The sequence below is a fragment of the Camelus dromedarius genome, chromosome 6 (genome assembly GCF_036321535.1).
Source record: "Camelus dromedarius isolate mCamDro1 chromosome 6, mCamDro1.pat, whole genome shotgun sequence".
In the NCBI taxonomy this organism is placed as follows: Eukaryota; Metazoa; Chordata; class Mammalia; order Artiodactyla; family Camelidae; genus Camelus; species Camelus dromedarius.
The window spans coordinates 74220061-74234962 of NC_087441.1; the positions used below are offsets into that span (position 1 = coordinate 74220061).

Genomic DNA, 14902 nt, shown 5'->3' on the forward strand with positions numbered 1-14902 from the left:
CGTCCCCAGATTCATTGCATTCTGTGATTTAGTATTTTTAATATGGGCCAGTATCGTTATTTTGTTAGAAAAAAATTCTCTTAAGGTTTTCATTTTCTATCTGTGCCCTTTTTAGCTGAGCTTCTCAAGAACTTGATTCTATATTTTTCTAGGCATTTCCTTCTATGTTGAGGTATATTTAGTGTTAAATTCTCAATTTATGGTCTCTAAATAATCTTTCTCTAAGTTTGGTTGAAATTCACTCTCCAAGGGGTAGAACATATATCTGAGTCTGCAAAATATTCAGGTGCTTTTTGTTTTGTGTTTCTTTGCATTTTGCCTTTCACAACTTGATTAATTTCTCTCAAAAGTCCCATCATTTCAACATGGTGTTTGTATGTGTAGGTGGTGTCGATTTGTTTATGTTGTCTACTTAGAATTTGGATATCCATTTTAAGCAAATCTAAGAACCAGACACATTTCTCATATAGAGTAGACACTACTTCATAAGAATTATATTTCCCCAAATATTTAAGATATATAAATTTTCAGTAAAGATGGCTGTATCATTTAAGAAAAATATGCTGACTATAACTGCAAATCATATTACATTTATACAAACTAAATGTACTTTATACAAATGCAGATAATGAAATCAATATTCGGTACCAAGATTTACTTTTTAGTTTACAATATAGTCATGAAAGTATGAAATTGTCTATATGTTCTAAATATAATAGGTTCCTATAAATCACCTTTAAATTGTATTGCAATAAATTTTGAATTAATTTTTACATACAGTTAAGGATTAAATATGTTTTTCCCTGAATTTGGAGATATTTTAAGGTATTTTATTTGAAATGCTACAAAATCTATTATTTTAAAAAATTTTATCCCTGAATAGTTTCAGAGATTAAATTGTAAATTGTTCCTGGCAACCACAATTTACTACTTATATTATTTTAAAAAGTCTGGAAATAACCTTTTTAAACTGAATTATTCTACTTTTTTATATAATATTTAAATATATTTTTAAAGTCACATCAAATTGTGGATTAATAAAAAAAATATGTGATGTAGATTTAACATCTTTAACGTCTAAGAAGAAAGAGGCCTAACACAATAATGAAATACAGTATCTCTAAAGATACAGGATATTATATGAATGATACATGTCTTGAAATAATGTGAAGGCTTCTCTCTGTAATAGGGAAAGACGTTCATAATCTTCTATTTTTCAGCCTCTACTTTAATGCATAATAATTAGGATCCTATTTGAAAACTGAATAATAATGGGTAAAATTGAATATGGTTGAAACGTTCCATGCGGAGACAATAAACCAAGTACTTTATCGTTATCTCTTGCCTAATGGAATGTTCAGTGACAATGACCCTGCCTGTTGATAGGACAGCATTGGGTGCACGTGTTGAACCAGCTTGTATGCGGCGTTGATATGTATTCTTTCAACACCAGCATTACCAAGAATACCTCTTCAGAATTTCATTCTCTCAAAACTGACAGCTCTTCACAACTAAGCATGTTTCAAGTCATTTTGCCTCTGTTACAGATAAACTATGACTTTCTTCTTACATAGAGGCAAAAAACCTAAAATATATTTTAATAAAGAATTTTGAAGTCGTATATTGATCATGTTGATTGGTTTTTCTTTGGTTCAGTTCATGTTTTCGTTTGGTTCTCTTTCCTACTACAAGTTATGGCGCATTTTTAATTTTTCTCATTCATTATTTCCAGGCTTAAGATGAAATGGAGGTTTTAGAGGCTCATGCAGGTTTTGTCTTTTTTTTTCCTGCTTAAAGTCAGTTGACAGTTTTTATACTTCCTCAAGGGCATTGGAGCATATGGATTTATCTTGTTAAAATGCCTTGCTTTTTCTACGTGGAACTGAAGTTGATAACTACATTTGAACCTTGTATCTACCTTGACCATATGGACTTCATAGATAAATGCTCATTAGTTTTCAACATGCATAATTTTTGAAGGGATATCTGATGCAGTAGGATGAAATGCTCATTGATTACCTCTTTGAAGAAGTATTTTACTGAGTAGAACCTGTAGAATACTTTAGGGGAAAACCATTTAAGAAAAAGTCAGATTCTTATGAATATATCCATAATTTTATAAAGCCTTTTACAGTAGATTAATGGGGAAAACTTCTCTGGTAATCTGCCTTTCCCCTGAAAAGTTAGGTAAAGTTATTTAAGGAGAGGGCACTGAGGTTTTTGAAAGCCCATTACTCAATTTTCCGATATGTTTTAGCTGTGGGCTACCTAAGATCTCTTAAAGCATATCAGAATCAATAAAGAGTAATTGAGTAATCTGGACCAAATGCAAAAAAAAAATATGTAATTTTAAAATAATTTTTATTTTTATTAAGGAAAATGTTTAGTAGAACAAGAAACAACAGAATACAGTAATACATGATAAGTGCATGCTAATTTTCTTTTATGAACTTTTTACATTCTAATTCACAGTTCTTCACAAGGATATCGGTCCTTGTCGAGCAGCCACAATAACAGGCACCCTCTCCAGGATTTCTCTAAATGATGATGAAGAAGAAAAGGGAACAAACCCTGAAGGGCTAAGCTACTCAACATTGCCTGGAAACGTCATTTCCAAAGTCATTATTCAGCAGCCCACGGGTCTGCACATGCCCATGGGTATGAATGAGCTGGGCAATCAGTGTTTGAAGAAAGAGAACACTGAACTGCGGAGAACTGTGTACTTATGTACAGATGATAATTTGAGAGGCGCTGACATGGACATAGTCCATCCTCAAGAGAGAATGATGGAGAGTGACTATATTGTGATGCCCAGAAGTTCTGTAAATACCCAGCCATCGATGAAAGAAGAAAGCAAAATGAATCTTGGCATGGAAACCCTGCCCCATGAAAGGCTGTTGCACTACAAGGTGAATCCTGAATTCAACATGAATCCACCTGTCATGGACCAGTTCAATATGAATTTAGAGCAACATCTTGCACCCCAGGAACATATGCAGAGTTTGCCCTTTGAGCCTCGCACAGCTGTGAAGAACTTCATGGCCGCTGAGTTGGATGATAATGCAGGATTATCGAGAAGTGAAACTGGATCCACAATATCCATGAGTTCTTTAGAAGTAAGCGATAAAACAAACCTTTGCTTGATATTGAGAGATAGAGATAGAGAGAGAGAGAGAGAGAGAGAGATTGATTCGTGGGGTATGGATTAGGGAAAAAGAGTCACATTAGCTTTTGCAGATAAGTATTGTGTAAGAATTGGTGCACCTTGGGATTAAGATTTTGGACATATTTTTTTTTTCCTAGGAGAATGTCAGCATCCCTTTTCTCAAGATCATATTTTTAAAAAGGAACCCTCTCCACTTAAAAAGATACCTGTCAGTCATAATTCTGTCATGATGGGAACCGAGTAGAGCACTCATAAAAAACAGAAGATCCTTCTGATGTTTCTCAGATACCAGAGGTCCTTTGTTGGTTAAAGTAGTTTCTGGAGGGCACTACAAACTGAAACCAAGGTCTGGAGTTTCTGTGTGAGAGCAGCTGTTAAAAATAACAAAATTGGAATGTTCCAACGTGGTCTACCATTACACTCATTATAAACTTTGTTAGTACCTTAGATCAATATCTTCCAGAGTCAGTGTTTTGCTTTTAGCTCTTACAGAATTATGACCACGAAAAATTTTAGTCTTAAACTGTGAACTCTCAGGAGGGATATAAATTGAGCAAGTCAAGAGTCAGAACTCTGAGGTCCAACCACAGGGCTTTGTAAAAAGAAGAACTCTCCTTAACTTCTTCCCTACATATAAAGTGAGGTAATGAGGAGTCAACAGTAACAATAGCGCTCATACTGTATTACAATTAATCAAGTAAGATCTACATCAAGTAAGGCAAATAATGCCTAATTTCCTATCAACATACATCCTGTTACTGTTTTACATGTGACTTTTATATCCTTTACCTGAAAGTTTTGCTATAAACTCACTGATGATACATTGCCTATATCCCATTTACAATGCAATACAGGCATTCTTCTATATGTATTGCCAATTGTTTTAATATAATAGATTATTTCATAAGACACTATAATTGGCTGCCTACTCTTTCCATTAGAAACAGGTTGATAACGCTATGTTCTAGTGCTCAAAAGTGCCCAGAGGCTATTGTTCCTCCCCTCTCCCCACAAAGCTGTGCTTCTATGAGATCAAGATGAAGGGAGATCCTGAAAGGCTAGAGTAATTTGATGTGTAGTGTGATTTGAGGATTTCCCCAACCATATAGAGGAAATTCTAGATCAAAATGGGCACATAGATGGGCTCTAGGATAAATCCCTAAATTCTAGATCAGTCTTGAACAAATAGGGTTTCTGAGAAGAATCATTCCTTGGAACCGACAGCATAGGGGCAGTGAGACCAAGTTCATGCCAAGGTGACTGGAGTTCCTTCTGGACAAACACATTCCATCATTCTAATTAGTCCAATAGCTGCTGTTTTGGTTTCTAAGTTGCATATACCGGAGATGAGCAGGTCTACTACAGTAATGACCATATAAGCACAAACTACATAACATCTATGCAAAATCTTAAAAGAGTTCTTAAAAGAATTTTCAGTGAGAGTGCATGTAATGAGGTGACATCGTAAGTAATCATAATGACCACATGGAATCTACTACCTAGATTGGCTCTTTAAAATGTGCTGGAGGGATTAAAATGGAATTGCCTTAAAACATTTTGCTTGTTATAAAAACATTTTACATCTAAAAGCCTAAAAACCTTGCTGAGTTTGATGGTGTACAGGTTGTGTGTGCCTGAACAATAGACTGTATTTCCAAGTTCTGCTTTTTTCAGTTCATAATTTTTCCAAATCTCCATATCCTTATTATTAAGTGTAAGAATCATATATAAGTCTGATTCAGCCCAAAGAGTTGCATTTAAATGACTTAGAAATCACAAGGCTTACATCTTGAAAAGGAAGAAAATTCAGGATTCAGAATGAAAATTCAGTTCTTCATTTTTATTCTTTCAAAGAGTTTAATAGTTAGTAATGGCTTAGGGTGACCATTTTAGGAGACAGTTGAAAGAGAATGTATAGATGTGGGAATGAATAATAAAAATTAGCATTTATATAGCATCTTTCATTAGCAGATCCTCAAATCACCTTAAAAACATGAATTAATTAATCTTCACAACACCTCTGTACAATGGATAAGTTGCTAAAATCCTTGAAGCAAAGTCATTCATTCAAGATTACAGAGCGAGTGCATAGAAAACCTAGGGCTAGAATCTTTCTGTCCTAATCAATTTGTGCTGTCTAAAAGAGACAGCACTGTGCCTGAACATTGCCTTGAGAGTAACTTTTGAGTTCATCAGACCCTGGACAGACACTTGGTCGTATGGTATAAAGACATGAAATGGATGAAGTATGGATGTATACACCTAGCCGATTTTGGAGACAGGACGGTGGCAATGAAGATAAAGTCGGTGGCACGGTTTCCTTTAAGAGCAGAGTGAGTTGTTAACTCTGCTACACTGTATCCACAGTCACCCAGCGGGGAGGATGGTATCTGACAGCAAAGGAGAAGCAGAAGGATGACTAGAGTTTTCCACATGGAGAGTAGGGATCAGCAACAGCCAGGTGGTGTCTCCTAAGGAGACTTTGAAGGCAGCATGAAGACACAAGTAAGAGGATATATAAGTGGCAGCAGACTGTGCCCTGGAGCAGTTGAGTCTTCTGCTTGGAGTGAGACGGGAGGTCCCAGCCCCAGAAGCCTCCTTCCTGGGAAGCTGGGACAGCAGAGGACAGCCAGATGCCTCACGATCCTTTCAAGGATAGAATTGAAAGATGTTCATAGTAATTCAGGAAATTCAGGAAGCTGCTTCCAGAGGAGTGGGTGTTCACAATTTCCCAAGTGGGAAGTGGTGGGAGGGAGAAAAAGAAAAGGGCGAAAGCTACCAGTTGCAGCACAGAATGCAGTATTGGTGAGGAAATTGCGAGCGAGGAAACACAAGAGTCGAAGGAGAAAAAAAGAAAGCTCAAGAGTGGGTGGAAGTATTTATTCACATAAGCAGGAGACAACAAAGAAAGAGGGAGGCTTCCCAACCCTGAAGGCAATGCCAGCAGAAAGGCTCCGCGGGGAGCCTCCAGGGTACTTTGTTCCGCTAACCCCCAATTACTGAGAGAGTCTAACGAATGCATGAAGTTTCTTGCATAAAAGCATATCCAGCTTTTCTCCTTCCCTCATACTAATTTGTTCCTTTCTTTCATGCAATATGTCATCTTCCATTTTCCAAACTATCCCTTCCCAGAATGGCCTTGTGAAGCAATTCTGAAAACTCTAGATTTCCACAATGATGGATGAATTTCCATACTCACATGGTAGGATGTCCCGCCATGGCTCCAGTCCTAGGTGTCCTCTAATTGCTTTGCTCAAGGTTAAGAAGAATGAAATTGTCATCAGCATTCAAGTCATTCACTGTCAGTTAATGAGCAAAATGTGTTTAGTGCGTGGTACGTTCAGAAAGCAACAAAATTACTGGGTGCTGTGGAGCCCGTAGGGGAAAAAAAGAGGCATCATCGTTCTAAGTCGTTGAAGACTATGAGATACAGTTTAAATCTCTTGGATCGTGGTTCTATTTCTCTTTTGAAAACTGATGGATATATCAGTGTAAGAAGATAGGGCAGTGTTGGTTTCGAATCATTGGAACACCTGTATTTATTCAATGGCTTATAGCTGGTAGATCTCAATACGGCACATTTCCTTACTCAAAAGTCTTCCCAACTTGTGTGAAGGTCTAGGATCCATTCTTCACTCTTTCCCCTGTGTCTCCTGGGGTTGGTAAAGCTTCTTGTGTCATTGGCTCCTGAGTGGGTGAGAAGATTGGCCCCTGGGAAGCACTGAGAGACTGGAGGTTGGGGAGAAGAGAGAATCTCCGGGCATTTCTCCTGCTCTTTCTGCTTTTGGCGCCACCTCTTGTCTCTTTGGCTCCAGTTACGTAGTGTTTCCAGCATCCTTCAGGTGCCTAAGCCCCGGGCTTAGGTCCTTATCCTGTGAATCCTGGGTTACCTCGTGGTGTCTTATGTGGTTTCTCAGCTCCTCCATCACTTGAATTCCTATGAAGCACTTTGGTCAAATGTAAACACATGAAGTGGTTTCTGTTATTCTCCTGACATATCTTGCCTTAGCTTTTCTTATAACTAATCAGAGTTAGAAAGTAAATTGCACAGTTTATTTTGGTTTAAACCAAGTTTTGCTCCTCCAGTTTTTCTGAACATTTAGGTATAAATTTAACAGTGCATCCCAACGCATGCTCAGATAAATCTCCCTCAATTTATAATTGAGTAAAAAGGGACACCATTATCAGCTAACTTTTTATACACCAGTTTTCCTCTGGACGTGAATTATAGAGCTCTCAGCATAATGGTTTTCGAAAGTAAAACCTTTTAGCTGTAATGTCACATCCCAGGTGCCTTCCTTATGGCTGTTGTGATCACTAAATGGGATGATGTGTGTGAAAACCCTTTGAAAATTGCAAGGAGCACTTCAGGTTGTAAGATTGGGTGATTATTATTTCATTACCATTATATCTTGAATATCAGTGAAGAAACTTGAATGTAATATTAAATCAATATTTAGGATATTAAACAAAATGTTCTGGCCACACTTGGGAACTGGGAGACTCCATCACTAACAGAAACCATTATAGAGCTGATCACTGTGCAGAATTATCTTTTAAAAGATTTTTTTTAACTCAGGGAGCTGTGGTAAAGAAAGGCTTGCCCTTGCTTTGTTTTTGCTTGTGGATTAGGGGATGAAGTCAGTCTTCTCTGCGGGCATACAAGCAAAAGTAGCTCAAATAAGTCATTTTTCAAAATTAATTTTTTTCAAGTTCCATTTACACAGATATTTTGAATGGATTTGGGATCAAAGTTCTCTCCTGGAGTCGGTTCATTGCTCAGCCTATAATAGAAACTTTTAATGGCAGTCACATTGCTATTTTATTAGTCCATGGAATCTTCCAGTGTCTTGTCCAGCTTAATTTGCAAGGACACAAAAAATAAAGTGTTCCCTCTGAGAAATTATTCATCATTCTATGAGACTTCGATACGGAGAGTCGCCTCTATGCATATACTCGCTAAGCATTCCTCTGAGTAGCCTCCTGCTGGGGTGCATTTTCTAACTCTGCAATCACCCTAAAAGATTCTCCCCTCTCTTAGTGATAGGCGTGCATGCCTCTAAATTGTCTTCATCCTCTTGGCTGTCAATTGAACCATTCAAGATGGTTTCCTTTGTGTATCCAAATTCTCTCGGAGTATTCCCCAGCAAAACAGCAAAACGAAAACAGAAATCGAGTCGTGTTTCTTTTGGATTTGTTTGGCTTCCATAGTGCAGCTCCTTCAGTCTTTCATCAGTAATTTTGTGAATGTCCACTATTGGGCCAGGACCTCTGCTAGATACTGGGGATATAAAAGTGGTCAAGATAGATGTGGTGGGTGGGAGGAAGGGTATGGCTCAGTGGTAGAGTATATGCTCAGCATGCACAAGGTCCTGGGTTCAATCCCCAGCACCTCCATTAAATAAATAAATACCTAATCATCCCCACCCCACCCCCCAAATTTTTTTTTTGAAAAAAGACTGATGTGGATCTTGCCCCTGTGGTGATTAAACCCTATGGAAGAGACAGATGATGAATGATGAACAAATGAATAATCTAAGAGTGTGCTGGGTAATAACCATGTGAGGGAGAGAGAATTCTTTAGATACGTTGGCCTGGGAAGCCTTCTGAAATGCTCTACAGGGTGAAAAATGAAGTTAAGAAGGAACGTGGCCTGTGAGGAGTCGAAGGGTCATTGGATGTATCAGCCAAAAGAAACTGCAAGTGAAGCAGTCCTGAGGCAGGAAAGAGCTTGGAATATTCTCGTAGGATTGGAAAACCCATGTATGTAGCAAGAGATATGCTTCTTAAAATGGAATTGGAAGAGGGAAAAGATCCTTGTAAGACAATAGAAGTAAATGATGATGGTTAAAACAACTGTCATGATCTTTTCTCCATCCATCCATCCATCCATCCATTAATTTGATGGTTTGGAAGAGAAAGGATTAGGATCCAGGGGTGGCGGGAGAGGGCATGGAGCAGAAAGCTGAAGGACTGTTAGGAGGCTACTGAAGTCATTCAGACAGGAGATAAGAATGCCTTTGACCATGAAGCGGAAGTGGAGACAGAGAAAAGTAGGCAGATCAAGGTGTATTTTGGAGGTAGGGCAGGTAGCACCACTGATGGATTTGATGTGCAGGATGAGAAGTAAGGGCTGAAGGGTGACTCCTCGGTGCCTGGCTTGACTGACTTGATGTGCGGCACTTCCTGTGATGGGAAGGACACGGGAAGGACAAAGGTATTTGTAGCTTAAAAGATGGTATTGAAAATCATGGGAACGCAGTATTTCATCCAGGAGAAAATACGAGAAGAAAAGAAAACTGTGGGACTCAAAGTTAAGAAGGCAGGCAGTTGAGAGAGCGCCAAGGGCGGGGCGGGGAAGAAAACAAAAGGAAATGCTGAGAAAGATGAGTGCTTTGATGAGGACGTGATTAACTTTCAAAAGCTTCTGAGAGTCCAATGAGATGAGCAGAGAAAACTGACCTTGGGAATCAGCCAGATGGAGCTCATCAAAGATCTTGCCAAGGAGAATTTAATGGGATGCTGAGGACGAACACAAGTTGGGGTGAGTTCAAAGTGGGAAATTAAGAAAAGGAGAGAGCACAGAAGAAATGTCACCTACTGTGACAAAAGGGGTGATTTGTATCAAGTTATTTGGGAACTAAGGGATATACGTATAGAGAGGGATTTATCTCTTCCTGAAATATTTCAACACCATCCTGGCTCATTTTAAGTTTATATGTAGCATTTCTTCAATTATCAACTTACCAGAAAAACTATTATCTTGATCACTTTTCTTTGTTGATTCTAATTGTTTAGACACGTAACCATTGTTTCTAACCTCTTTTATACCTTGCAATAACATTCCAGAGAGCTCAGAGGGACATATGAATAAACATGTAAGTCAGTTGCAGTTTCCACAGACTTCAGTGGTATGAAAGACTTTCCAACACACTGCAAAACAGGCTGAGAGATGGTGAGTGTTAGATGAGGAAGTGACGAACAGAAGTTAGCATTCTGTTCCTTTCATCCCATCGCAGATTGCCCGACCCTTCACATGTCTTTAAGAAAAACTAGATTTTGCAGTGGAATTCACATCATGGAAGTAGGGAAGTCTGCTACTGTGTTGTTGCATCCTTGCTTATAAAATATCCCATATTCAAATGACTTTTAAGTTATTTTATTTAATGCAGATTATTGTATATCGCCATCAGATTGTTCTCTCAACTACCATATTGATACATTTTTCTCCTTTAAAATATGATTGACAAGAAAAAGTTAATCTGCTTGACTTTGCTTTATGTTTACAAAGCACCCCAGGCCCCCTGCTGTCAGCCTTGGAATGACTGGACCCTCTAGTGCTACTCTTGCTTAGTTCTAGTAACTATCAGCAATGTTTCACAAGCATCTTGGCTCTAAAATATCAGCCTTTGTACCACTGAGCAGTTATTGCAAGACAGTGGAGAAAACACAGGGTTTGGAGTCAAAAGTCCTGAGTGTGAATCCCAGTTCACTTGATCACCGCCCAGGTGATGTAGGCAAGTTGCTTTAACTCCCCTGATCCTCAGTTTTCCTCATTCATAAAACCGAGGTAATGGATAACACTACCCTAACCATCCCGCAAAGCAGTGAGCGTCTTCAAACGTGAAAGCACGTTATAAACTATAAAAGATCAGAACACTTGGTCAGGGTTGTGGGGACTGAATAATATTATGCACGTTTTTATCTCTCTTGGACTCTAAAAGCCTGCCACGTTTTTTCCCACTCTCATTTTTAAGTCTTCACCGCCGTGTTCCCCAGCCTACCTTCCCTACTCACCCCCGACTGTCTTCTGGCTGTTTTGATTGAAATCTGCTTCGTGTGTTCATTTCTTGGTCTCCTCCCTCAAGGTGGCTAGATCTGCTGTACCTCTTTGTTAGAACGTGATTTTAACTACGTGAGACAGACGAGCGAGAAACTTACTTATGGGAAGATATCCATTTTCTTTTCTCTATTTCACATCCACGTAGGTGACGTCTGCTCTTATAAGAATCTTCCTCAGGTGCTCTTCTGGGTTCCCATCTTTTGTTCTTGCTCCTGAAATCCAGAGCCTTCATCAATCTGTATCCATCAACATCCCCAGTTCTTAGGCAGCACCGTTTTGCATTCAGAAGTGAAGAGGGCGACTTATGGCTGTTGTGACCTTTCCAACAGAGAAGCCCTCAAGGCGTGCAGCGGGAAGGGCCTCTTCGCTGGCCACCTGAACTCTTTGCAGAAGGTTTCACTATTTAACTTTCAGATAGAACAGAGAGCACATGATGAACATTCTCTAATAACTGCTTGAAACTAAATGTTTCCATGCTTGAATTGTGTTATTAGGAAGGAATATTTGCTTAATGCATATTTACGAAGTGTCGTGCTGAGTCACAGCCCTGGGAAGGCGAAGCGTCCAAGAGCAGAGTGGAACCCCTGCTATTTAGTCTCGCATCTTGCAGCAAAACATGTTGCGGTACGCTGGAGCCAGACTCCTATGCAGCACAGGCTGGTAACCGCAGAGTCAGGGAGACGGCAGAGCAGGGCGGGGTTAAAGGGCTTCCCACACACTGCGCTCCTTCCAGGATGTCCCCAGGGCTGGCCCAGGGCAATGCTGGCGACATGTCGAAAAGTGAGATCAGCATGCTGAGTTTCCATTGAATAAAGCAATTGTCTTCTCAGCCTGGGTTCTCAGTCTTAAGCAGCTCCACCCAAATCAAATTATTTCAGAAATTTCAAACTTTTTTTTTTTTTAACAAAACCTTTTGCTATGTCGCCTTCTATTTTCTGAAACATGCCTAAGGGAAGTTGCTTACATAGGAAGGTTCTGGTTCTATAGTGACAATTTTAACTCTAGCTGGAGAAATTTAGTCATAATTTCCAATAAACGACATTCATTCCCTTCTTTCTCTCCTAATAGTCAACAGTTACAAGAACCTCTCACTTCTCTTGGATGTGAGTCCCTGTGAGTTTATTAAACTTTACAGTGTAACAATTGGGATAGGAGAGGAAAAAATAAAACAGAAGTTTGTCCAATGGTTTACATACTTTTTTCCAGCTGCCTGAATCTTATATTTTTCAATAGTTATGAATTTTCCCTGCATTTCATTCCCACGTCCTCAAAAAACAAAAAACCTGTATTGGAAACTTTTGCTTTCCAACAATTTGGAGGATGCTTTCAACATTTATCAGACATTTCCTTCTGTACCCAATCATTCTAAGAATCCAGTGACTTCTTAAAGCAAATGTTAAGAATGCCTTCCTTACACTCATGTTCTATAACCACATCAGTTTCATTTTAATCCAGTTTCCTGATTTTTATCAATGCATATTGATCTCTAACTAGATTCACGATCTGTTTAACAGAGTCGGAGGCACAGAGGAGCATGGTGAGATATTTACACCCACATCTACTTCCCACTGGGGTGTGACCTTTATTTGTTTTACCAAATTAGAAGAACAACTTCAGTTCCTAAGGACTAGCACAGAGGACTTTCCTGTCGTGAAGGACTACCAAATGCCAAGACATTTGTGGATGACACTTATATAGAACTTTGGAATGTAGACAGGGTGTCAGAATGTGGTAGAAATGAAGACTAGAAGGTGGTGAGTGGGAGGTCTTGAGGTGGCTGGATGAGTTCCCCGTACAGCTTTTAATCCTGTAGTAGACTTTAAGTCGCCTGCAAGGCTGAACTTTTTGTGGAAATTTTCACTTAAAGATTTACCCTTGTTGAAAAAAGTTAAGAGTTAAGAGGCCAAGATGAGAAATATGTTGTATCTGTATGTTCTTCGATTTTAAAGGAAGCCCAAAGTACAAATGGAATAATGTAGATGGAATATTTTGAAGTCATAAAAATTTTCACAGGTTTTTGTGGGAAGGAAATCCTTATAACACACAGAAGCAGGATTATCTTATTGAAAACAATGATTTTCATTTTATTTGAATGACTAAATATAACTCTATTGGTTTTTCTTCTTTTTAAAAAAAAATATCTAACAGAGAAGAAAATCACGGTACTCAGACCTTGACTTTGAGGTAAGTGTCTAATCGTTATTTTTATAATTTTTATTTCTTGAATTCAAAATGGGAATATAATTACTGAGACATATTACTCTGTGCAGCTATGTAGGAGTTCCACTCTTTTTTAATTAAAGGAGAAGTCAAACATTTTAAATTAAAATCCATATTGTGTAACTCATCATATAAAAAAAAAAAAACAAGTTCTCATTGCTTTCAATGTGTGCTAAGTCTGAGATTTTCCAGACAGGTAAAGAATCCATTTCATAAATACTAAGATAGGCAGGCAGTTTGTGGTGAGAATTGAACGTGGTCAATTTATGTATCTCTCTGCTTGTTGGGAGGTATGAATGTCCGTTCCTTGATTTTTCCATATTTGTTTCATCTCAGTAACTATGTGAAGAGAGCCTGTGGGGAGGCTCTGGCTGGTTATCTAGGCTTCCTCCAGGATTGTCTTGCCTTGTGTCCTGATTCCGCTGTTTGTACCTGGAACGTGGTACACTCCAGATCCTTTTTGCCAGTTGCAAGTGTTGGTTTGATGTGCTCCTGTGTCTGGTAAATGTCTTCTCACAGATAGAAACAAAATGGAGATGTTCATTTTCCAATTTACATTGAGTTTGTATCGATGCTGTAATATTGATGCTAGAAATGACTGAAATCATGCCATTTGAGCAGCTTATGCTAAGCACCAAATGAATGATGTTTGGGCATCGCATAAAATGCACTTATGCATCCCGATAATTGGATGTGATTCATAACCTGCTGACATAATTGGATATAATACATTATAAATTTCTCCCATATATTTGTACTTACGTAGAACTCAATAGTCTTAGCTGATATTCCTAAAATTACAGAAGCCTCCCAGACGTGGAAACTTGTGGTTCCGTCATTTCATTGATGTGGCCGAGGGTTGTAGCTCAGTGATGCAATCAGGTGTCAAAAATGAGACAATGGTTTTTATTTACTGCTGTGATGAAGAAGCCTCGGTTTTACCTTGAATAGAGTCCAAGGAGCATTGGTCTTTTTCAGTCATATCTCAGTAGCATTTGTACCAGAAACGAAGTAATAATGATACAAATATGGTCTCAATTATTAGGTGGCAAATTTTGGTACCAGTGTGGCTCCATGGTAGTAAGCTAGCTTAGGACCAATATTTCATTATATTCCAAGTTTTTAGGATTAAAGTATCAAGACTATAAATTCAAAGAGAAAAATCATCAAATAGCTTCACTTTTAGGTTCTTTGGTGACTTTTTAAGGGACAAATATTTTTGGATTTTTTTTTTTCTAATGATTCTCCAGGTAGCCAAAAGAGAGGATCATCCTCTTTATATGTATACTGTCCTGAAAGCAATGAGGCGTTATGCTAGTACAAGGGGAAGAAGGTGGGAATGCACCCACTAGGCATCGGGGACAACATATAGTAAAAACCTAGATGTAAAATTAAGCCTCAGTGCGGCCAGCTCAGGTTACGTAATTGCAAGTGCTGGAAAGAATTCTAATCACACTGTGATTCTAATGCTTCATTCGGAGCATTAGAAAAGCTGTGCTTTTTTCGTATATTCTCTATGGCAACTGGTAGCAGATTCCTTAAGCTGATACTTCCTCCTGTGCTCAGTATTCCAACCCTTAGCCAGGGCATTGCCGAGACATCTGCTGATAGTGGAAAGAAGCCACAGCACAAGCACCCTGGCTGTTTTCTTCTGCTTTTTAATTACTGTGGTT

General features: G+C 38.6%; 1 protein-coding gene across 6 annotated transcripts in view; it reads left to right on the plus strand.

Moving 5' to 3' along the window:
* ADGRB3 (adhesion G protein-coupled receptor B3) overlaps positions 1–14902 on the plus strand; it is a 686067-nt gene that overhangs the window by 655242 nt on the left and 15923 nt on the right. For 5 of the 6 annotated variants that reach the window (XM_064486947.1, XM_064486950.1, XM_064486948.1 and 2 more), the window contains 2 exons: positions 2473–3116; positions 13158–13193. In XM_064486947.1, the coding sequence (XP_064343017.1) occupies positions 2473–3116; positions 13158–13193 (680 nt within the window). The remainder of the gene's footprint in view (positions 1–2472; positions 3117–13157; positions 13194–14902) is intronic. The other variant, XM_064486949.1, reaches the window with a different exon arrangement.